The 23,891-nt window shown below is 43.4% G+C and overlaps 1 protein-coding gene across 2 annotated transcripts; it reads left to right on the top strand.

The window, feature by feature from the left end:
• The first annotated feature begins 379 nt into the window (after positions 1-379).
• On the top strand, positions 380-12,481 carry syvn1 (synovial apoptosis inhibitor 1, synoviolin). Of its 2 annotated transcripts, XM_029644110.2 has the most exons (17): positions 422-508; positions 623-696; positions 1,263-1,408; positions 1,493-1,585; positions 1,905-2,057; positions 2,227-2,275; positions 2,714-2,817; positions 2,995-3,121; positions 5,357-5,456; positions 5,645-5,710; positions 5,892-6,008; positions 7,067-7,227; positions 9,554-9,703; positions 9,959-10,096; positions 10,276-10,459; positions 10,565-10,677; positions 11,084-12,481. In XM_029644110.2, exons 3-17 carry the CDS (start codon positions 1,277-1,279, stop codon positions 11,266-11,268), a joined length of 1,872 nt encoding a protein of 623 aa, XP_029499970.2. In that variant the 5' UTR covers positions 422-508; positions 623-696; positions 1,263-1,276; the 3' UTR covers positions 11,269-12,481. The 2 variants fall into 2 exon arrangements, with proteins under 2 accessions (XP_029499971.2, XP_029499970.2); XM_029644111.2 differs by lacking the exon at positions 623-696 and having other exon boundaries at positions 380-508.
• Positions 12,482-23,891: the final 11,410 nt, after the last annotated feature.

Below are 23,891 nucleotides of genomic sequence, written 5' to 3'. Positions count from 1 at the left end.
TTTATGATGCTGAAATGTAAGGGTTGCGCCACTACAATCATTACGGTTAATAAAACCCATCATTTGATTGGTGGTAGGAAGGCAACTTGCCAGATCCCCATAGGTCAAATATTTCTGCTTCATCTATTGGTCCGTGTTTTTTTTTTGTTGTACCGCGTGTCTACTAAAAGATGGTCTATTAACGGTCACCAGGGTACACAAATCCAATGCCAAAACGCCACCGGGATACGCCGGTGTGAAAACCCATGCACTCCCATTGAGGACCGTTAGTTAACTAGCTATTAGCTACAACACTGACACATTCTTCAGGTTGAGTGTCACAATTTGTATTGTAATATTACGCCAGTTAACTTGCTATTCCAACAGATTTGTGTTTTTCTCCGTTTAATCATCCCCTTGAAGGGCTGGGTTTACCTAGTTTGGATTTCCCCGGAAGTGACGTGGCCACTCGGGAGAGCAAGACGAAGAAACACGTATCCGAGAGACTCAGGCGTCTTTGGCACCTGGGGTGTGTATATATATTTTAGTAAACTAGACAGCAGAAATGTTCTGAAGAATGGGAACTTAATTGGTCGTGATATAGGTGAAGTCGAGTTATATATATATATATTTGTAATCCTAGTGAACGCCCTCAATCAAGGCGTTTGGAACAAAACTCAGCAAGTTCATTTCGTGGCGAAAACGCCATCGGAAACCGTGAGTAGCTAACGTCAGCAAGGTAGCTAGCTAGTTATCCAAATTAGTTTCGTACTTCAGTGACAGTAGTACAGCTAGGTAACGTTAGCTAAACTAGCTGGGTGTGCAGAGAGAACAGTCCCTTCCAGGCCAGATTAGTTTACACAACCCTTCAACTACACTCTTAACTAGCTAAGTATTAGCTTTATGTGGCTGAGTTGAATAGGGTACTAGTATGTTAAACCAGCCTGTCTTATTTACTTGCCAACCGATACGTCTACCCAGCTTGATAGATATAACTTGGCATTTCAACAATGCAGGATTTAGTTTAAGCGAAATTAAAGCTAAATCTAATTTAATTTAGTTGATGTCAATCATTGCTCTCTGTTTACACTTGCCCTCTAGGCAGCTGTCAACATGCATGTATATATTCACTGGCTGTTAGCTAGCGAGTTGTAAGGAAACAATTGGACAATTTCCACATTGTATTGTCCAACGACCAGGATTATGAAATGTCAAGGTCCTCGTCTGCTCTATGTTCTGATTGCCTGACTGTGTTGCCCTGTCGTCCTACCACACCGCTGTAGATATTGCCTGCACAATGGTGCGTGCAGCGCTGGTGACTGCCACCAGTCTGGCTCTGACTGGCGCTGTGATTGCCCATGCCTACTTTCTCAAACATCAGTTCTACCCCACTGTGGTCTACCTCACCAAGAGTAGCCCCAGTATGGCAGTGAGTACACACTACATTCCCCTGTTTGACATGTTTATCAGATGTATGGCCTGTAACGTGGCTTTCCCTCCCTCTTCGTGTCAGGTGTTGTACATCCAGGCGTTTGTGTTGGTGTTCCTGTTGGGAAAGTTCATGCGTAAAGTCTTCTTCGGGCAGCTGAGAGCTGCAGAGATGGAGGTATGGACCAATGATATGTTATTTCAGTATTTGTTTACCTCCTGTTTGGTTTGCTAGGGTTCTAGATCTGTGTTGTTCAATGAACTACCTCTGGACTTCTATGTAATTCTGCTAGTGCTTACGCCTGTGTTGCAACCATTATACCCTCTACACACAGCTGAGCCAAGCTGTGTTGTCTTGGTTACGCATTCACCATATTTACTAGACTCGTGCCAGAAAGGAAAATCAGAAAATGAAATGTCAAAGCCAGTACACGTTTGGGTCAGTATGATAGTGTTTTAAAAGGTTATCACTAAAATTCACCTTCCTCTCCGTTCAGCATCTGATAGAGCGATCCTGGTATGCTGTCACAGAGACGTGTCTGGCCTTTACTGTGTTCAGGGATGACTTCTCTCCCCGCTTCGTAGGCCTCTTCACCCTGCTGCTCTTCATCAAGTGCTTCCACTGGCTGGCTGAGGACAGGGTGGACTTTGTGAGAGGCTGTTACATGTTAAACCCATTTGTATAGATATTTCACATAGTTAAGACATTGAGTTTACTATACCCTTAAACATGTTTACCATCCATAAAGTGGCAATGAATGTGAAAGGAAAGCACATGTCTGTCTGTTCTGATGGTATTTTCCCCACCTTCTCACTCAGATGGAGAGAAGTCCTAATATATCCTGGGTCTTCCACTTCAGGGTGTTCTGTGAGTATGGGTAATATCTCTTCAAGGTGTTAAAGGCCCACTCAGTGATTTACAATACCTTGTAATGGGCCCTTCAGTGGTTTACAGTACAGTATGTGTTATGCTATCTTTTAATTGACCCTACAGTGTGTATATCACTACTTCAGTTGTTACTACTTATTGGAGTGTGACTGATTTATTCACAGATATGTGAAACTGGTGTTTTTAGGACCAAGTGTGTTTCTTAAATTAATATGCAAATATATCAGACTGCTGCACCTGGTCCTGGATGCACATCATTTAAACTGAAACATGGACCTTGAAGCTTGATAACACAACTGGCATATCTTGGCAAGAACCTCAAGGCCTATACTAGTGTGTTTAGTCAAAATGACTGGTAGGCATGGACAGAAACCCACTGACTGTCATTTTATCTAAATCATTGCATCTCTCACCTAGCTCTGATGTTGTTGCTGGGAGTCCTGGACTTCCTGTTTGTCAACCATGCCTGTCGCAGTATCATCACACGAGGGGCCTCTGTCCAGCTGGTCTTTGGATTTGAGGTTTGTAAAACTATACGTTGCCATTTTTGAATTTCAGTCATATGTGATGCTTTATTGGTACATGCATGCCACATTATTTTTTTTAAAAGTAGTATTTGTTGACTTGATGAATCTAAGCAGTTGGTAATAATTCAGCGCACTTCTCTTCTTACCGAAATAATAACTGTTGTTGTTTAGTATGCCATCCTGATGACAATGGTGCTCACCACCTTCATCAAGTACACCCTCCACACTGTCGACCTCCAGAGTGACAACCCCTGGGACAACAAAGCAGTCTACATGCTCTACACCGAGCTCTTCACTGGTATGATACCTGTTATCACTAAATATACTCTCTACACCGAGCTCTTCACTGGTATGATACCTGTTATCACTAAATATACTCTCTACACCGAGCTCTTCACTGGTATGATACCTGTTATCACTAAATATACTCTTCACTGGTATGATACCTGTTATCACTAAATATACTCTTCACTGGTATGATACCTGTATCACTAAATATACTCTCTACACCGAGCTCTTCACTGGTATGATACCTGTTATCACTAAATATACTCTCTACACCGAGCTCTTCACTGGTATGATACCTGTATCACTAAATATACTCTACACCGAGCTCTTCACTGGTATGATACCTGTTATCACTAAATATACTCTTCACTGGTATGATACCTGTATCACTAAATATACTCTCTACACCGAGCTCTTCACTGGTATGATACCTGTTATCACTAAATATACTCTTCACTGGTATGATACCTGTATCACTAAATATACTCTACACCGAGCTCTTCACTGGTATGATACCTGTTATCACTAAATATACTCTCTACACCGAGCTCTTCACTGGTATGATACCTGTTATCACTAAATATACTCTTCACTGGTATGATACCTGTATCACTAAATATACTCTCTACACCGAGCTCTTCACTGGTATGATACCTGTTATCACTAAATATACTCTCTACACCGAGCTCTTCACTGGTATGATACCTGTTATCACTAAATATACTCTACACCGAGCTCTTCACTGGTATGATGCCTGTTATCACTAAATATACTCTACACTGGTATGATACCTGTTATCACTAAATATACTCTACACTGGTATGATACCTGTTATCACTAAATATACTCTACACTGGGATGATACCTGTTATCACTAAATATACTCTACACTGGGATGATACCTGTTATCACTAAATATACTCTACACTGGTATGATACCTGTTATCACTAAATATACTCTACACTTGCTGTACAATTTTAAAGGTCCAGTTTCTTGGGTCCACATTAAGCCACATTTCAGAAAATGATAAGCATGTTCATTGAACATGGTCACTTAGAAATGTCCTTGTTTTTTATAGAAAATCATTTTTTTTGGGTCCATTTAAAATAACATTAAATTGATCATAAATACAGTGTAGACATTGTTAATGTTTTAAATGACTATTGTAGCTGGAAAAGGCTGGTTTATGAAATATCTACATAGGTGTACAGAGGCCCATTGTCAGCAAATACACTCTTGTGTTCCAATGGCACGTTGTGATAGCTAATCCAGGTTTATCATTTTAAAAGGCTAATTGATCATTAGAAAATCATTTTGCAATTATGTTAGCACATCAGCTGAAAACTGTTGTGCTGCTTAAAGAAGCATTAAAACTGTCCTTTAGACTAGTTGAGTATCTGGAGCATCAGCATTTGTGGGTTCGATTACAGGCTCAAAGTGGCCAAGAAACAAATAACTATATTCTTGTTCTGAGAAATTAAGGCTATTCCATGTGAGAAATTGCCAAGAAACTGAAGACCCCAGTTGAGGACTTGTGAGGCATCTGTTTCTCAAACTAGACACTCTAATGTACTTGTCCTCTTGCTCAGTTGTGCACCGGGGCCTCCCACTCTTTCTAATCTGGTTAGAAACAGTTTGCGTTGTTCTGTGAAGGGAGTAGTACACAGCGTTGTACGGCAGCTTCATTAAATAGTACCCGCAAAACACCAATCTCAATGTCAACAGTGAAGAGGCGATTCCGGGATGCTGGCCTTCTCGGCAGAGTTGCAAAGAAAAGGCCATATGTCAGACTGGCTAATAAAAAGAACACAGTCTGAGATATGGCTTTTTCTTTGCAACTCTGCCGAGAAGGCCAGCATCCCGGAATCGCCTCTTCACTGTTGACATTGAGATTGGTGTTTTGCGGGTACTATTTAATGAAGCTGCCAGTTGAGGACTTGTGAGGTGTCTGTTTCTCTAACAAGACACTAATGTACTTGTCCTCTTGCTCAGTTGTGCACCGGGGCCTCTCACTCTTTCTATTCTGGTCAGTGCCAGTTTGCTCTGTTCTGTGAAGGGAGTAGTACACAGCGTTGTACGAGAGCTCCGGTTTCTTTGCAATTTCTTGCATGGAATAACCTGGGAAATGTTTTTGCCAAGTGACCCCAAACTTTTGTGTGTGTATATATATATATCTCACACACACACTGAAGTGGGATACTTAAGACATTAAACCCCCCCCCCCCCCCCCCTCCCCTCCCCCAGGTTTCATCAAGGTCCTCCTGTACATGGCGTTCATGACCATCATGATAAAGGTGCACACCTTCCCTCTATTCGCCATCCGGCCCATGTACCTGGCTATGAGGTGAGCAACACAGCTGCTCTAAACCCTAAAATAAAGATACCATTCTAAATGATTAGACCTGGAAGCCAGGGCTCTCTGAAGACTCCGTATGTTACCTGGCCAACAGATTGTCTTCTCTTATCGTTTTGTTGTCATTAGAGGCAGGTGTAACCATTAGAACACTTGAATTTCTGGATTCTATTCTTTAGGCAGTTCAAGAAAGCTGTTACGGATGCAATAATGTCACGGCGAGCTATCCGCAACATGAATACACTGTGAGTGTGCTATGTATCTGTTTTGATTTGATTTGTTATTTTGTGTCTCCACAATGAAAAAAAAAAATAAAATCATTCCTCTTACCATATTCATCTTTTATTAGGTTTTAATATATATATATTTTTTAAATAAACATTGCTGGACTAGTCCATGGTCTATTAACTCTGTGTATCTCTGCAGTTACCCAGATGCCACTCCTGAAGATCTGCTGGCTTCAGACAACGTGTGTATCATCTGTCGTGAAGAGATGGTGGCTGGAGCCAAGAAACTTCCCTGCAACCATATCTTCCACTCAAGGTATTTTATGGATACTACTATACTATTCCTGTTTTAGACAGAACGCTATCAGAAAGTAGAAAATACATGGTTTTTATATATATTTTTTACATTTGTCTAGTCATATGGGGCGGAAGGGTAGCCTAGTGGTTAGAGCGTTGGACTAGTAACCGGAAGGTTGTAAGTTCAAACCCCCGAGCTGACATGGTACAAAATCTGTCGTTCTGCCCACTGTTCCTAGGCCATCATTGAAAATAAGAATTTGTTCTTAACTGACTTGCCTAGTTAAATAAAGGTAAAATTAAAAATATGAATACATTTCATCACCATTTCTGTCCCATTAGTGTGTTTGCTGGTCCTGTTGGTTTTCTGCTTTTTATATCACCAGCTCTGTGTAGCTAACTAACCGTTTCCTTCATTTAGTGTCCCAGTTGCCTTCGCTCTCTGTGTAGCTAACTAACCGTTTCCTTCATTTTGTGTCCCAGTTGCCTTCGCTCTCTGTGTAGCTAACTAACCGTTTCCTTCATTTAGTGTCCCAGTTGCCTTCGCTCTCTGTGTAGCTAACTAACCGTTTCCTTCATTTAGTGTCCCAGTTGCCTTCGCTCTCTGTGTAGCTAACTAACCGTTTCCTTCATTTAGTGTCCCAGTTGCCTTCGCTCTCTGTGTAGCTAACTAACCGTTTCCTTCATTTAGTGTCCCAGTTGCCTTCGCTCTCTGTGTAGCTAACTAACCGTTTCCTTCATTTTGTGTCCCAGTTGCCTTCGCTCTCTGTGTAGCTAACTAACCGTTTCCTTCATTTTGTATCCCAGTTGCCTTCGCTCTCTGTGTAGCTAACTAACCTTTTCCTTCATTTTGTATCCCAGTTGCCTTCGCTCTCTGTGTAGCTAACTAACCTTTTCCTTCATTTTGTGTCCCAGTTGCCTTCGCTCTCTGTGTAGCTAACTAACCGTTTCCTTCATTTTGTGTCCCAGTTGCCTTCGCTCTCTGTGTAGCTAACTAACCGTTTCCTTCATTTTGTGTCCCAGTTGCCTTCGCTCTCTGTGTAGCTAACTAACCGTTTCCTTCATTTTGTGTCCCAGTTGCCTTCGCTCCTGGTTCCAGAGACAGCAGACGTGTCCTACATGTCGTATGGATGTCCTCCGGGCCTCTAACCCCAACCAGCCTCCCGCCCCAGCGCCTGCCCAGCCTCCTGCCCAGGCAGCACCTGTCAACGCCCCTGTCCCTGGTCCACCTGGGAACGGTGGGTAGCACCACACAGAACAACACGCCCATTGTCTAACGTCAAATGTAGTTTCATTCATTGATTTAAAAAAAAAAACAACGTTATTTTAGTTTAATTTATTAACCCCTCTTTGGAGGACAAATATATTCACTTTTTTTGACAGCTTTTTTGCTATGATACTTTTCTATAAAGCAGTCACATAACAATAATACATTACCAAATATCAGCTCTTTAATCCCGCCTCTCAGTCCATCCCACCTATCACCAATAGACCTCAGCTCTTTAATCCCACCTATCACCAATAGACCACCTCGTTTGGTTTCCATGGGCCATTTATCTTTCAATTGTGATGTTTTACATCATTTACATAAAATGTACATCAAAATGTACCATTCTAATCATATAGTATCCACAGATTGTGAGCTAAAGATGAAAACTTTTCCTACGAGTATTATTATGTTATTTATTGACTGGCTTTCCAGATCGCCCGACCCTGCTAGTTGTAAGATTTAATTTGAAGTGCATGTTGTAATTTTTATATAATAGTTTAACTGGGAAAAACTCAGTGTTGAATCAAGAGTAGGTTTTTTTGTACCATGGAATCGGTACATCGCAAATCTCTTCCCATTTATTTTGCAACCTGTATGACACAGCTGTCAACATTTTTGTCCTCAAATGAAATCTGTATATTTTCATTTCAGCCAATTAGTATCGTTTAATATATAGCAAACAAGGTCCCTCGTTTCAGGTGGTTACTAGATATGTGATATGAACCTAGTAATGATTTGATGATATTACTAGATACACCACATACAAAAGTATGTGGACACCTGCTTGTCGAACATCTCATTCCAAAATCATGGGCATTAATATGGAGTTGGTCCCCCTTTTGCTGCTATAAACAGCTTCCACTCTTCTGGGAAGGCTTTCCACTAGATGTTGGAACATTGCTGTGGGGACTTGCTTCCATTCAGCCACAAGAGCATTAGTGAGGTCGGGCATTGATGTTGGGTGATTAGGCCTGGCTCGCAGTCAGCTTTCCAATTCATCCCAAAGGTTTTAGATGGGGTTGAGGTCAGGGCTCTGTGCAGGCCAGTCAAGTTCTTCCACACCAATCTCGACAAAAAAATTCTGTATGGACCTCGCTTCTTTGTGCACGGGGGCATTGTCATGCTGAAACAGGAAAGGGCCTGTTGCCACAAAGTTGTAAGAACAGAATCATCTAGAATGTCATTGTATGCTGTAGCGTTAATATTTCCCTTCACTGGAACTAAGGGGCCTAGGCCGAACCATGAAAAACAGCCTCAGACCATTATGCCTCCTCCACCAAACGTTACAGTTGGCACTATGCATTGGGGCAGGTAGCGTTCTCCTGGCATCCACCAAACCCATATTTGATGTTGGACTGCCAGATGGTGAAGCTTGATTCATCACTCCAGAGAACGCGTTTCCACTGTTCCGGAGTCCAATGGCGGCGAACTTTACACCACTCCAGCCAACTCTTGGCATTGAGCATGGTGATCTTAGGCTTGTGTGCGACTGCTCGGCCATGGAAACCCATTTCATGAAGCTCCTGACGAACAGTTATTGTGCTGACGTTGCTTCCAGAGACCGTTTGGATCTCTGTAGTGAGAGTTACAACTGAGAACAGACATTTTTTATGTGTTTAAGCACTCTGCGGTCCTGTTCTGTGAGCTTGTGTAGCCTACCACTTTGCAGCTTAGCCGTTGTTGCTCCTTGACGTTTCCACTTCACAATAACAACACTTACAGTTGACCGGGGGCAGCTCTAGCAGGGCAGCTCTAGCAGGGCAGACATATGACGAACTGACTTGTTAGAAATATGGCGTCCTATGACGGTGCCACGTTGAAAGTCGCTGAGCTCTCCAGTAAGGCCATTTTACTTCCAATATTTGTCTATGGAGATTGCATGGCTGAATGCCTGACTTTATACACCTGTCAGCAACCGGTGAGGCTGAAATAGCCAAATCCACAAATTTGAAGGGACATTCACATACTTTCGGCCATGTAGTGTATCTGATACTAACCCAGTAATGGTTTCAGGAAGTTACTGTGTATCTGATACTAACCTAGTAATGGTTTAAAGAAGTTACTGTGTATCTGATACTAACCTAGTAATGGTTTCAGGAAGTTACTGTATCTGATACTAACCTAGTAATGGTTTAAAGAAGTTACTGTATCTGATACTAACCTAGTAATGGTTTAAAGAAGTTACTGTGTATCTTATAGGAATCTAGTAAGTTTAATTTAGTTACTAGATATAAACTGGTTTGACTCCCAAGCAAGCAGCTGACTGACATGCGTCTCCCTCTTGTCTCCTCTAGTTGGCCCTGGAATGATGCCCCACTTCCCCCCAGGGCTGTTTCCTTTCTGGGGGCCCTTCCCTGGAGCGGCCCCCCCTGCTGGTGCTGCTGGCGCCCCAGGGGCCACAGAGACCCCAGGGGCCACAGAGGCAGCTCAGACTCAGGGAGCTGGTGAGTGTCGTTTCTCCTCTCTGGTACTTAGACTGGCATTTTGACATTCTAGTATAATAGCTAGCTATTAACCAATTGAAGAAGTAGTTTCCCGGACCTAGATGACAAAATGGCACGTTCAATAGAGATTCTCAATTGAGCATGCTTTTTTTGGTCCAGGACTAGACTTCCTCTGGGTCTGGGAGACCAGCCCTAAAGTATCCATCCTAACATTCTGTGAACATTGAAGTCATAATTTCTCTTTGTCTGAATCAGGCACCACTGGGGCCAGTACAGTCGGTGCTGCTCCTGCTCCAGGAGGCCCTATGCCTGGGTTCCCCTTCCACTCCTTCCCACCCCCACCGTTCCCCTCAGCTCCGTGGCTGACTATGCCACCACCACCTCCACCGTTTGGTAAGAGCTAGAGTCATTCTTACTCCTTCACTTATAAATGAAGCCTCCATCATGATATACTGTAGATTGGCCACCATTTTCAACATTCTTATTTACCAAGTTGCCGGGGGGAGGGCTGTTCACAAATCTGTAAGGTTGGCATCTTGAATAACCTTGTCATGCTGTGTGCTCTGTTCCAGTGTCATCCATGCCCCCTCCTCCCCCGGCCCTGTCCACCATGTCAGAGGCTGAGCTGAGGGAGCTGGAGCAGCAGGGCCGTAGAGGCCTGGAGGCCAGACTGCAGTGTCTCCACAACATCCACACTCTACTGGACGCTGCCATGCTCAACATCGACCAATACCTCACTACCGTCGCCACACTCATGTAATGATGCCTTGTTTTCATTTTTATATGGGGAAAAAAACACATTTTTCTGTAGTGGGTCAACATTTACCTTATTGTTTGGCATATGATTATCATGCTCCTCAGTCCTCCTCAGTCAGAAACCAGCAGCGTGGCTGGAGAGGCCAGCGGATCATCTCCTCCCTCCACTAGTGCAGAAACCCAGGAGAACCAGGAGAACGACTCTCAGAGCAGTACAGGTGCAGTGCATTCTTCATTTTTTTATGGAATGGATGAAAGAGAAGAAAAAAAAACGTTTTTCTACACACAATAACCCATAATGACAAAGCGAAAACTTTTTTTTTTTTTTTTAGAAAATGTTGCTAATTTATATATAAAAAAATAAAAAAAAATGTAATGGAAAATGTCAAGGGGTCTGAATACTTTCCGAAGGCACTAAGTCTCCACTAGTGCAGAAACCCAGGAGAATGACTGTCAGTTAAGTCTTCCCATTCACTGACCGATATTGTGAAGCAGAATTATTCAGTTAGGAATCCGGACTAGCCGTTAGTGGGATTTCAAAAGCGCCATTAAAAAAAAATGTTTTTTTTACACTGTACACACATTTTCTCACTTTAGTTTCGCTCCTATGTCTCTTCTCTCCAGCCGCTGAACCTGAAGCTGTGAATGGGGCCACAGGTTTCTCCCAGCCAGACTCTACCACGTTGGGCGACAGTGAAGACCAGGGGGATGGAGAGGAAGTCGGGGAAGACGGAGAGCCCAACCCTTCAGAGCTGAGGCGCCGTCGTCTCCGCAAACTCGAGACCACACCCCCTCCTCCTGACCACTAAAACATGCCAACTGGTGCATTCTGGGAACTGACTTAATCAATCAATACATTTGATGACCAATTAATAATTATAGCTGTATTTTATTTCTCTCCTTTCTCTTCCTGACTCTGTGTTTTGTGTTGTTTGAACTCAGACAGCCAAGAGAGAGGAGGAAGGACCAACTTGTTGTTCCACAACTTTTTTGTTGTTGTTGGAACACATAAAAGTAAGATTAGAAAAAGAAAATACTGCCTGACATCTTATGATCCATATGCAGGTTTTGCCCCCCCCCCTCCCGTTTACCCAATACTGAGGAGTCATATTCAACACACAGACCGGACTTCTTCAAATACACACCTGTCCTGAGACTGGACTTCTTCAAATACACACCTGGCCTGAGACCAGACTTCTTCAAATACACACCTGGCCTGAGACCAGACTTCTTCAAATACACACCTGTCCTGAGACTGGACTTCTTCAAATACACACCTGTCCTGAGACCGGACTTCTTCAAATACACACCTGGCCTGAGACTGGACTTCTTCAAATACACACCTGGCCTGAGACTGGACTTCTTCAAATACACACCTGGCCTGAGACTGGACTTCTTCAAATACACACCTGGCCTGAGACTGGACTTCTTCAAATACACACCTGGCCTGAGACCGGACTTCTTCAAATACACACCTGGCCTGAGACCGGACTTCTTCAAATACACACCTGGCCTGAGACCGGACTTCTTCAAATACACACCTGGCCTGAGTTCTTGTTCAGTGACGACAAAGTGAACAGTGTTTCTAAATCTCAGGTCACTGGTACTTGTCCTTCCGACTGTGAAAGGTTACTTCTTCTTCTTCTTTCCCCCGTGACTATAAAATTGATCCTCCTTATTGTCCAGCTTGTCAGACCGTGTTACAGGGAGGTCTGACCCATTGACTTAAAGGAAGCAATGTTAAATTTCAATCTGGCTTTGTCTGTAATGGTACCCTATTCCCTATGTAGTGCATAGGTGTCTGGTCCAAGTAGTGCACTTCCTAGGGAATAGGTTGTAGCCATATAGCGTCCCGAGTGATGGACGACTTAATACCCTCTCTGGGATATCAAGATTTTGCTGCAGGCGTGAGCATTATAACTTAATAAGAAATTGGGTTGATTTAACCTGTACATACTGTAAAAAAAATTGTTTTACTAGGGATGACCTGTACATACTGCAGAATAAACCATTGAAATGTAACGTTGCTGTTATCAGAGCTCAGCATGCATGTCTTTGTTGGTATGTACTACATGGATGGGTTCACTATCAGGAATATTCATCTGTGCTGTCCAGGAAAGACAGACCAACACGAACTGTACTCAGCTGGTGGGAAAACCTATCGCATCTGTGTTTCCCCTCTAAATGTTTTCACACTTACTATAGTGTTAGTGTAGGGGCTCTATTCAATCAATACGTAGCACTGTCGATCCGCTTTGTAGCGCGATATGACAAAAGGCAATGTTCCCGCAGTCGCAGAGACTGCTTTCACGGTAGATGCTGCGTATCTCGGCTCAAACGGAAAATACCTTCATTTTAACGCGGATCTTCAGCGATTTTTTTAAATGTATTTTATTGTTATGGATTGAATCCAGCCCTAAACTGGGGAAAGGCGCACCAACCTAGAAGAAATGGCCCACTTCAGTATTTTCATTCACATTCGATGTGTTTATTGTAATTACAAGATTAACACCGATCTCAGTATATTCCGTTTAAGCTATAAAGCCCCTAGAAAATTCCAGTATAAAATGGATGCCGGTGAGAAGGAAGAGGTATTTGTTCCATAAATGCTAAAAACGGTGATAACTTATTTAAATCAGATAACTTCAATGTACAATCACAGAAAATGACAAATCTACTGTTGTCTGCATTACTTCTGGAAGTGGTCACACCGACGTTACTTTTAGCTTGCCGGCAAGTAGGAAACAATACCTGTAAAAAAACAACTTTTGGTCCTGTCAGAAAAGTTTAAAATAAACTTTCCATAGTGGAATGAATATAGCCTGTGTGTCAGTGTTTGTCCTCTTGCTCATTGTCAAGCCAAACATTTGACGTGACAAGGAGTTGACATGAAATAGCACAATCAAGCTAATGAATACAACCGTCAGTTGACAAAACACATTGTGACCAATCAAAGGAATAAAACAAGAGACCCCTCCCCCTTTGCAGATGTCAGTCATCTGTTGATCAGATTAAACGTTAGTTTAAGCCTAGTTACTATATTCAGTGAGGACGTTCTGAACTTATTTTTTGTTGTTGTGCAAAAATGCATCAGTCTATTGGAATGAGGTGTTGACTGTCTGCAGCTGTGAGTGGTCAGCAACCTGAGAGAGAGCACTTCAACAGACGGACAGCATCAGGGCCTGTCCAAAATGGCATCCTCTACCCTGTATTGTGCACTATGTCAGATAGAGGGTCATGTTAGTTCTGTAGTGTTGGTTCTGGTTAGGAGGGTTACTGGCAAAGACGAGAGGTGTCGTCTCCTTGATGGATCCATACCAGCTGCTGAAAAGAGACAGCAGTGTAAACAGTAAAAAAAATGTAACCTTTATTTAACCAGGTAGGCTAGTAGAGAACAAGTTCTCATTTGCAACTGCGACCTGGCCAAGATAAAGCATAGCAGTTCAACACATACAACAACACAGAGTTACACATGGAATAAACAAAACATACAGTCAATAATACAGTAGAACAAAAGAAAACAAAAAGTCTATATGCAGTGAGTGCAAATGAGGTAAGTTAAGGAAATAAATAGGCCATGGTGGCGAAGTAATTACAATATAGCAATTAAACACTGGAATGGTAGATCGGCAGAAGATGAATATGCAGGTAGAGGTACTGGGGTGCAAAGGAGCAAAATAAATGAATAAATACCAATATGGGGATGAGGTAGGTAGATAGATGGGCTGTTTACAGATGGGCTATGTACAGGTGCAGTGATCTGTGAGCTGTTCTGACAGCTAGTGATGGAGATGTGAGTCTCCAGCTTCAGAAATGTTTGCAATTTGTTCCAGTCATGGGCAGCAGAGAACTGGAAGGAAAGACGACCAAAGGAGGAATTGGCTTTGGGGGTGACCAGTGAGATATACCTGCTGGAGCGCGTGCTACTTGTGGGTGCTGCTATGGTGACCAGTGAGCTGAGATAAGGCGGGGCTTTACCTAGCAGAGACTTGTAGATAACCTGTAGCCAGTGGGTTTGGCGATGAGTATGAAGCGAGGGCCAACCAACGAGAGCGTACAGGTCGCAATGGTGGGTAGTGTATGGGGCTTTGGTGACAAAATGGATGGCACTGTGATAGACTGGTCAGAGATGTTGTCTGGACTCCACTCTGTGATTCTGGGACAGTATGAGAACAGGCAGGTTGTAGCATGCTCTACTTGTCAAGAGCAATATTACATCTGCTCCTAGTACTGCAGTCTGGCACACTGTTGTTCCCTGGGGGAAGAAGATACATACCAATCTCCACGTAGTACTGATTCAATTGGAACTACTCATTCAATTCAACTCCAAAATAAACTAAATTAAAATGATGCTGACACCATTTAAAATATAATTTCCACCTCAAGAAATAACTCCAATAATATATTGGTAAAATTTTTTGTTAAAGTTTAATTGACATATTTCGACCATGTATATAGCCTGTGCATGGTCCAGATGATCAGGTATGCTATTAGCAAGAACCATGATCTCCTGTAGCCTAACTGATGCAGCATAGTAGCTATAAATAAATAGGCTGAAGCATGGGGTTGTCTATCTGTATTCATCCTAATGGAATAATCATTAGCTAGATCCCAAATTTGATATTTTAACTAGCTAGCATCCTAATGATGAATTTATGTCCTCCCAAAAAACCTGCATAAACACAGTGAATATTAGGTAGGTCTACCTGTTAGGGTAATAGGTCCACTGCCTGTACTTCTCACAGAAACCACTGAATGTCACCATTTCCCTCCCCAACACTTTCCCTAGTTGCCATTACTCATGCTCAACGAAAACTGTCACCTGTCTCATCACAATGTCTTTTTAAGTCACTCCCCCAAACATTTTTGGGAGGTACGGGTGGCGTTTTACCCCATGTTACCCTACAATTGACCCGTGTTACATTTAGCCCCACTCTCCCCTTGCGGGCGGTTTTAAAATAGTATTTTTTCCAGCAGCGCTGTCACAGCCAATTGCAAGTGGTAACGTGCTTAAAAATGACGCTGCTAAAAACTCCGGGTTTAAAATGGTGCAGTTCGCGCATATTTAGGAGTTGAGAAATAACGTAGTGGAAAGCTGGGAAACCCCACTCTTTAACAAAGGCCATCAGAACGTCTGTTTTCTCCGCGATTGCATGAATTGTTGTGCATCGACTCCTTGTCAGAAGGCAGGTTTCCCTCCCTTTGGAACTCGTAACTTTAAATGCGCCTCGAGAGGAATATTTCTCTGACATAGAACACACAACAAGACAACTAGGGAGTGGTGTAAAGTACTTAAGTAAAAATACTTTAAATCACTACTTTAAGTAGTACTTCACTATTTATAATTTTGACAACTTTTACTTCACTACATTCCTAAAGAAATGTATGTGCTTTTTTATTCCCATACATTTTCCCTAACAACCAAATATTGCTCCCAGCGTTGATCAAAGGTCAGAACGCTTATATTCCCGTTCTGAGTGCGTTTTAATAGTACCTGCCCTCTGTCCAAACGAGTTGAATCATTAGGTTCGCCTGCGCCAACCGGATTTGCCTCCCGGATTTGTCTGTTGGCAGCACATTCATCTCTCTCTCTCTCTAACGGCTCTCCGCCCTCTCGCAGCCCAGGCGGAGGGCCTGAGATGTGAAACGAACGACCCCAGCTCGGAGTCGGTTCAAGGAGGCAACTAGAGGCGCTGCTGACAGTGTTTATAAGATGCTGGAAAAAATACTATTTTAAAACCGCCCGCAACTTCTGCGGTGTCTACAGACATCCCGCAAACAAACAAAAGTCGACTCTTGGAGCTTGAGAGTGCACAACTGGTAAATAGTCGCTTATAGATATGTCAGTCAGTCAGGTGGCCAGCTGCACCTGTGTGAAGCTTGACACAATAAGGATTAGACATAATAGTGGAATTTGGACTAGATAAGGTTGGAATGTTGTTATGTTGTAATATAACTTACAAATAAATACAATAATTAATACATTTTACAATAAACAAACACATTGTTCAAATCCCACTGTGGATTTATTAGACAGGATAATTGCATTGGGGGCATACATACGGTATATGCACTGTATAGCCTTACCTGTGGAGTGTGCACCCATTAAATGGGGTATTAGCCTACTCGGTGACAACTATGTAGAGTTTACACAAATATTAGCGTCTTAGCTCACTGTGAAATTAGTCATATTAGCTCAGTCTGCCTGCCAGCCTGTTTGTCTGTCTGCCTGTCTGTCCATCTGTCGGCATGTATGTGGGAGGGCAGGGGAGAGAGATGAGAGGAGGGGGAGGCAGAGAATGGAGGGGGGAGTGAGGGAGGTGGAGAGAGGGGGAAGGAGGGATGGGGGAGGAGAGGGAGAGAGAGATGAGAGGGGGAGGGAGGGAAAAAGAATGGAAGGGCAGGAGGGAGAGGGGAGGGAGAGTGAGAGAGGGGAGGGGAGGCAGGGAAAGAAGGACAGAGAGAGAATGGAGGGTGTGAAGGGAGAGAGAAGGGGAGAGTGAGTGAAGGAGGGATGGGGAGAGAGGAGGGAAGGGGGAGAGTGAGTGAATGAGGAATGGGGAGAGAGGAGGGAAGGGGGAGAGAGGAGGGAAGGGGGAGAGTGAGTGAAGGAGGAATGGGGAGAGAGGAGGGAAGGGGGAGAGTGAGAGAGGGACGGAGGGTGAGAGAAGAGAATGAGGGATGGATAAAGATGAGGTAGAGAGAGACAAACATACATAAACAGGAAAAAAAAATGTACCTTTATTTTACTAGTCCAACGCTCTAACCACTAGGCTACCCTGCCACCCCTCCACTCTAACCACTAGGCTACCCTGCCACCCCTCCACTCTAACCACTAGGCTACCCTGTGACATCTTTTCCCATTGACTGCAATGTATTGAGGAAAACAATTGACCTTTTTGCAAAAACATGTCAGGATGCCATTTTCCTCTGAAATCATGTTATCCTATTGAACCATTAACAACTTTTTACATTCCTTTCTTTTTTTTGTGACCAAATCTTTTATTTTATTTTTTATTTTCTTGTTTGAGGGTGGGGAGCTAAAGGCACAACACACACATTAAAATCTAATTTAAAAAAAAAGGCATTTCAATTTTCCAATCTGCAACTAGATGAGCCTCTCTGAAGCCCGAGGCGTCCTTCAGTCGGTGTTGCCCGTCTCCTGGTTCTGGTTTTTTGTTTTGTTTACATGTTCTGGTGTCTCTCTGGGCTTTCCCCTGCCTTCTCCGTCCGTTTATTACTGATGCCTGAGTGGGTCTGGAAAGAGTAAGGTCATGTTCATTAGGGCACACAACGGAAAACATTTTAATTCATTTCGCTATGGAAATTGGGTGTTTCTTATCTGACAAGTCCAGGGACAAGTCCCTCCCTGTTTCAGTCTGTATTCTTCCATTTTCCAGACAGAGTAACTGCAGTGAAGGCATGGAGGACTGGAGCAGGAGGAGAGGGGATGGGGGGACGGGGGGTCCAGACAGAGTAACTGCAGTGAAGGCATGGAGGACTGGAGCAGGAGGAGAGGGGATGGGGGACGGGGGTCCAGACAGAGTAACTGCAGTGAAGGCATGGAGGACTGGAGCAGGAGGAGAGGGGATGGGGGACGGGGGGTCCAGACAGAGTAACTGCAGTGAAGGCATGGAGGACTGGAGCAGGAGGAGAGGGGATGGGGGGACGGGGGGGTCCAGACAGAGTAACTGCAGTGAAGGCATGGAGGACTGGAGCAGGAGGAGAGGGGATGGGGGGACGGGGGGTCCAGACAGAGTAACTGCAGTGAAGGCATGGAGGACTGGAGCAAGAGGAGAGGGGATGGGGGACGGGGGGTCCAGACAGAGTAACTGCAGTGAAGGCATGGAGGACTGGAGCAGGAGGAGAGGGGATGGGGGGACGGGGGGTCCAGACAGAGTAACTGCAGTGAAGGCATGGAGGACTGGAGCAGGAGGAGAGGGGATGGGGGGACGGGGGGGTCCAGACAGAGTAACTGCAGTGCTCCCATTCCTCACGTTTCACTCAACAAGGGGAAGGCAGTTCTCTCTTACATGGGTGGAACGTTGTTAAAGGCTGGAGGGAAATGCAGCTTTAAATAAATGAAAATGCATGTTGGAGGAGCCTTTCTGTCGTACTCAGCCTATATGTACTACCCAAGAGTATTGGCTGGATGCACTAAGGAGTGGTAATGCTTCTGTCTCTGTCTCTCTCTGTCTCTCTGTCTCTCTCTCTGTCTCTCTCTCTGTCTCTCTGTCTCTGTCTCTCTGTCTCTCTCTCTCTCTCTGTCTCTCTGTCAATTCAATTCAATTCAAGGGCTTTATTGGCATGGGAAACGTGTTAACATTGCCAAAGCAAGTGAGGTAGACAATATATAAAGTGAATATATAAAGTGAAATAAACAATAAAAATTAACAGTAAACATCACACATACAGAAGTTTCAAACCAATAAAGACATTACAAATGTCATATTATATATATATACAGTGTTTTAACAATGTACAAATGGTAAAGGACACAAGATAAAATAAATAAGCATAGATATGGGTTGTATTTACAATGGTGTGTGTTCTTCACTGGTTGCCCTTTTCTCGTGGCAACAGGTCACAAATCTTGCTACTGTGGAATTTCACCCAGTAGATATGGGAGTTTTTCAAAATTGGATTTGTTTTCGAATTCTTTGTGGATCTGTGTAATCTGAGGGAAATATGTCTCTCTAATATGGTCATACATTGGGCAGGAGGTTAGGAAGTGCAGCTGAGTTTCCACCTCATTTTGTGGGCAGTGAGCACATAGCCTGTCTTCTCTTGAGAGCCATGTCTGCCTACGGCGGCCTTTCTCAATAGCAAGGCTATGCTCACTGAGTCTGTACATAGTCAAAGCTTTCCTTAATTTTGGGTCAGTCACAGTGGTCAGGTATTCTGCCGCTGTGTACTCTCTGTGTAGGGCCAAATAACATTCTAGTTTGCTCTGTTTTTTTGTTAATTCTTTCCAATGTGTCAAGTCTCTGTCTCTCTCGCTCTCTCTCTCTCTCTCTCTGTCTCTCTCTGTCTCTGTCTATGTCTCTCTGTCTCTCTCTGTCTCTGTCTCTCTGTCTCTCTGTCTGTCCTGTCTGTCAGTGTGTGTGTACAATTGGACTTTTCCTCTGATCCCTTTCACTCTCTCTTATCTCTCTCTGTACACTTGGCTTTGCATCGGTCCTCATCTCTGTACTCTTTTCTTCATCGCGTGTTGAACGTCTTATGAAATGTGTTAGTTAGTTTGATAGGGTTTCCTTTAAACAACTTGTATTCATATGATTCTGCCATTCTTCTCTGCAGATCCTCTCAAGCTCTGTCAGGTTGGATGGGGATCGTCGCTGCACAGCTATTTCCAGGTCTCTCCAGAGATCGGGTTCAAGTCCAGGCTCTGGCTGGGCCACTCAAGGACATTCAGATACTTGTCTCAAAGCCACTCCTGCGTTATCTTGGCTGTGTGCTTAGGGTCATTGTCCTGTTGGAAGGTGAACCTTCGCCCCAGTCTGAGGTCCTGAGCGCTCTGGAGCAGGTTGTCATCAAGGATTTCTCTGTACTTTTCTCCGTTCATCTTTCCCTCGATCCTGACTAGTCTCCCAGTCCCTGCCGCTGAAAAACATCCCCACAGCATGATGCTGCCACCACCATGCTTCACCATAGGGATGGTGCCAGGTGTCCTCCAGATGTGACACTTGGCATTCAGGCCAAAGAGTCTTGGTTTCATCAGACCAGAGAATCTTGTTTCTCAGGGTATGAGAGTCCTTTAGATGCCTTTTGGTAAACTCCAAGTGGGCTGTTATATGTGCCTTCTACTGAGGAGTGGCTTCCATCTGGCCACTCTACCATAAAGGCCTAATTGGTGGGTACGGTTTCGGGAAACATAAGGATCATATCTTTCACATTAGCAAAAGGTTAAATTACTTAAATTACTACACATAGGGTTAGTGGGGTTAGGGTTTGTGGGGTTAGGGTTAGTGGGGTTAGGGTTAGTGGGGTTAGTGTTAGTGGGGTTAGGGTTAGTGGGGTTAGGGTTAGTGGGGTTAGGGTTAGTGGGGTTAGTGTTAGTGGGGTTAGGGTTAGTGGGGTTAGTGTTAGTGGGGTTAGGCTTAGTGGGGTTAGTGTTAGTGGGGTTAGGGTTAGTGGGGTTAGTGTTAGTGGAGTTAGGGTTAGTGGGGTTAGTGTTAGTGGGGTTAGGGTTAGTGGGGTTAGGGTTAGTGGGGTTAGTGTTAGTGGGGTTAGGGTTAGTGGGGTTAGGGTTAGTGGGGTTAATGTTAGTGGGGTTAGGGTTAGTGGGGTTAGTGTTAGTGGGGTTAGTGTTAGTGGGGTTAGTGTTAGTGGGGTTAGTGTTAGTGGGGTTAGTGTTAGTGGGGTTAGTGTTAGTGGGGTTAGGGTTAGTGGGGTTAGGGTTAGTGGGGTTAGTGTTAGTGGGGTTAGTGTTAGTGGGGTTAGGGTTAGTGGGGTTAGGGTTAGTGGGGTTAGTGTACCAACACAGCGATAACTCCATGTTTACATCACTTGTTTAAGGAAGACACAGGCAGCCATCAGTGCTAATTAGCTTTCTAGCCAACTGGAGGCACACACAGTATATGAATCTGTGCCAAACTGCTACAGTTGGTGTAATATATTTTTACTTTAAAGATTATTTTGAAATCATCACATTCGAAAACCAGTTTGAAAACGATGATTATTGACATTTCTAAACGTTAAAAAACACACCGTCTGAATTGTAGTTCAAAATCATCTTTAAAGTAAAAAATATATTACACCAACTGTAGCCGTGGGCGGCTGTCACCGCTGAAAACACTACATACGGAGAAGAAAGGTTTTCGCGAGCTGAAGTGATCTAGATCAGCACTCGTAGTATTGAATACGGCAGGTAGCCTAGTGGTTAGAGTGAAATGTTGCAAGATCGAATCTCCGAGGTGACAAGGTAAAAAAAAAAAAAAAAAATCTGTCGTTTTGCCACTGAACGAGGCAGTGTTCGTAGGCCATCATTGTAAATAATAATTTGTTCTTAACCTAGTTAAATAAAATACCTTATAAACATGGGTGGGTAAAATGATAGTTATAGTGAATAAATGAAATTATAGTGAATAACTGAAATGATAGTGAATAACCCAAAAACCAGTATTTCCCTGGGTTAGTCATTTGCCTTCGGAGAAGGCTCCGAAGGCAAAAAAATACGCATGGAATTCATGATCTGCCATAATGAAAAAAGAAGCTTCCCTGGTGGCGCAGAGGATGAAAGACCTGGCTTGGGACCAAACATTGCAGGTTTAAACCCTATGTACAGATCGTCAATATATGAAGTGTAAAGGAAAATATGTTTTTTGTTTGTAGGATTAAATGCTGTCCAAATGTCCATCGTGTTTTGGGAACAATCTCGTCGTCATGTCCACATATTCCCACAAACGAATGAAACAACATTCTGGGAACCTTTTAAAGACTGAGAACATGTGTTCTGGAAACGTTCTTGTAAAGTCAGGTGAATGTTTTTTTTTGCACCCTAAAAGAAACTGGATCGTTTTTTTTGTGTTTTGGGAACATATATTTTGTGATGTCCCCACATTGTTCTCACCAAACTGTTCCCAAAACATAATGAAACATTTTAGGAACCTTTTAAAGAACTGAGCTAAATGTGTTCTTAAGAATGTTCTTGCAATAACAGACAAATGTTCTATACAAACAATCTATAATCATCACCATGACTGGGCAGTTTTTTGTCTAATGAGAACATTTGCCCATACCTAACAAATGTTCTAGAAACATCCAATAGGCTCAGCTCACCATGGTAACAGCAGAAAACTGAAGGAGGCAGTTAAATATATATATTTATTTATTTTGCCATGTTGGCAAGACATTAGTGACATGATGTATTCTGGTAGGCCTACTTCTCCCAACACATTATGGTAGGTCTACTTCTCCCAACACATTATGGTAGGCCTACTTCTCCCAACACATTATGGTAGGCCTACTTCTCCCAACACATTATGGTAGGCCTACTTCTCCCAACACATTATGGTAGGCCTACTTCTCCCAACACATTCTGGTAGGTCTACTTCTCCCAACACATTCTGGTAGGTCTACTTCTCCCAACACATTATGGTAGGCCTACTTCTCCCAACACATTATGGTAGGCCTACTTCTCCCAACACATTATGGTAGGCCTACTTCTCCCAACACATTATGGTAGGCCTACTTCTCCCAACACATTCTGGTAGGTCTACTTCTCCCAACACATTATGGTTGGCCTACTTCTCCCAACACATTCTGGTAGGCCTACTTCTCCCAACACATTCTGGTAGGCCTACTTCTCCCAACACATTATGGTTGGCCTACTTCTGCCAATACATTATGGTAGGCCTACTTCTCCCAACACATTCTGGTAGGCCTACTTCTCCCAACACATTATGGTAGGTCTACTTCTCCCAACACATTATGGTAGGCCTACTTCTCCCAACACATTATGGTAGGCCTACTTCTCCCAACACATTATGGTAGGCCTACTTCTCCCAACACATTATGGTAGGCCTACTTCTCCCAACACATTATGGTTGGCCTACTTCTCCCAACACAATTATGGTAGGCCTACTTCTCCCAACACAATTATGGTAGGCCTACTTCTCCCAACACAATTATGGTAGGCCTACTTCTCCCAACACATTATGGTAGGTCTACTTCTCCCAACACATTCTGGTAGGCCTACTTCTCCCAACACATTCTGGTAGGCCTACTTCTCCCAACACATTATGGTAGGTCTACTTCTCCCAACACATTATGGTAGGCCTACTTCTCCCAACACATTATGGTAGGTCTACTTCTCCCAACACATTATGGTAGGCCTACTTCTCCCAACACATTATGGTAGGCCTACTTCTCCCAACACATTATGGTAGGTCTACTTCTCCCAACACATTATGGTAGGCCTACTTCTCCCAACACATTATGGTAGTCCTACTTCTCCCAACACATTATGGTTGGCCTACTTCTCCCAACACATTATGGTAGGTCTACTTCTCCCAACACATTATGGTAGGCCTACTTCTCCCAACACATTATGGTTGCTTATTTAGTAGAATTAATTAATTGTAAATGTATCTCTGCCACATCAAACATGGTGATGATGATAGACATCATATTTTGATTAGAAGAGAAAAGACTAAAAATAACTGCTGATGTGCTGCTGTGAATAGCGTGTGGTGACTGACCTCTCTCGATATCTATTTTGTCATTTGTCAGTGTGTGTGGCGACTGACCTCTTTGGATGTCTACTCTATGTCAAAAGGCAGTCTTCAGCACTATAAAAGTGATAAATAACAACACGAACCCCAGTGAGAGAAAAAACAAACATTGGAGACTGGGCTCTGGCTTTGTATTGGCTGAGAGTGAAATGTGCGTCAGCTTGTTGTCACTGCGTGGAGAGAGCACACTGAATAGA

The sequence above is a fragment of the Oncorhynchus nerka genome, linkage group LG5 (genome assembly GCF_034236695.1).
Source record: "Oncorhynchus nerka isolate Pitt River linkage group LG5, Oner_Uvic_2.0, whole genome shotgun sequence".
In the NCBI taxonomy this organism is placed as follows: domain Eukaryota; kingdom Metazoa; phylum Chordata; class Actinopteri; order Salmoniformes; family Salmonidae; genus Oncorhynchus; species Oncorhynchus nerka.
The sequence above is the reverse complement of the archived record's forward strand: the minus strand, read 5'-3'. Positions and strand labels throughout refer to the sequence as shown.

Coding starts and splice junctions, on each gene's coding strand:
- syvn1 (XM_029644111.2), top strand. CDS start 1,277: ATGGTGCGTGCAGCGCTGGTGACTGCCACCAGTCTGGCTCTGACTGGC. Junction 1,409..1,492: donor AGAGTAGCCCCAGTATGGCA/GTGAGTACACAC, acceptor TCTTCGTGTCAG/GTGTTGTACATCCAGGCGTT. Junction 2,818..2,994: donor AGCTGGTCTTTGGATTTGAG/GTTTGTAAAACT, acceptor GTTGTTGTTTAG/TATGCCATCCTGATGACAAT.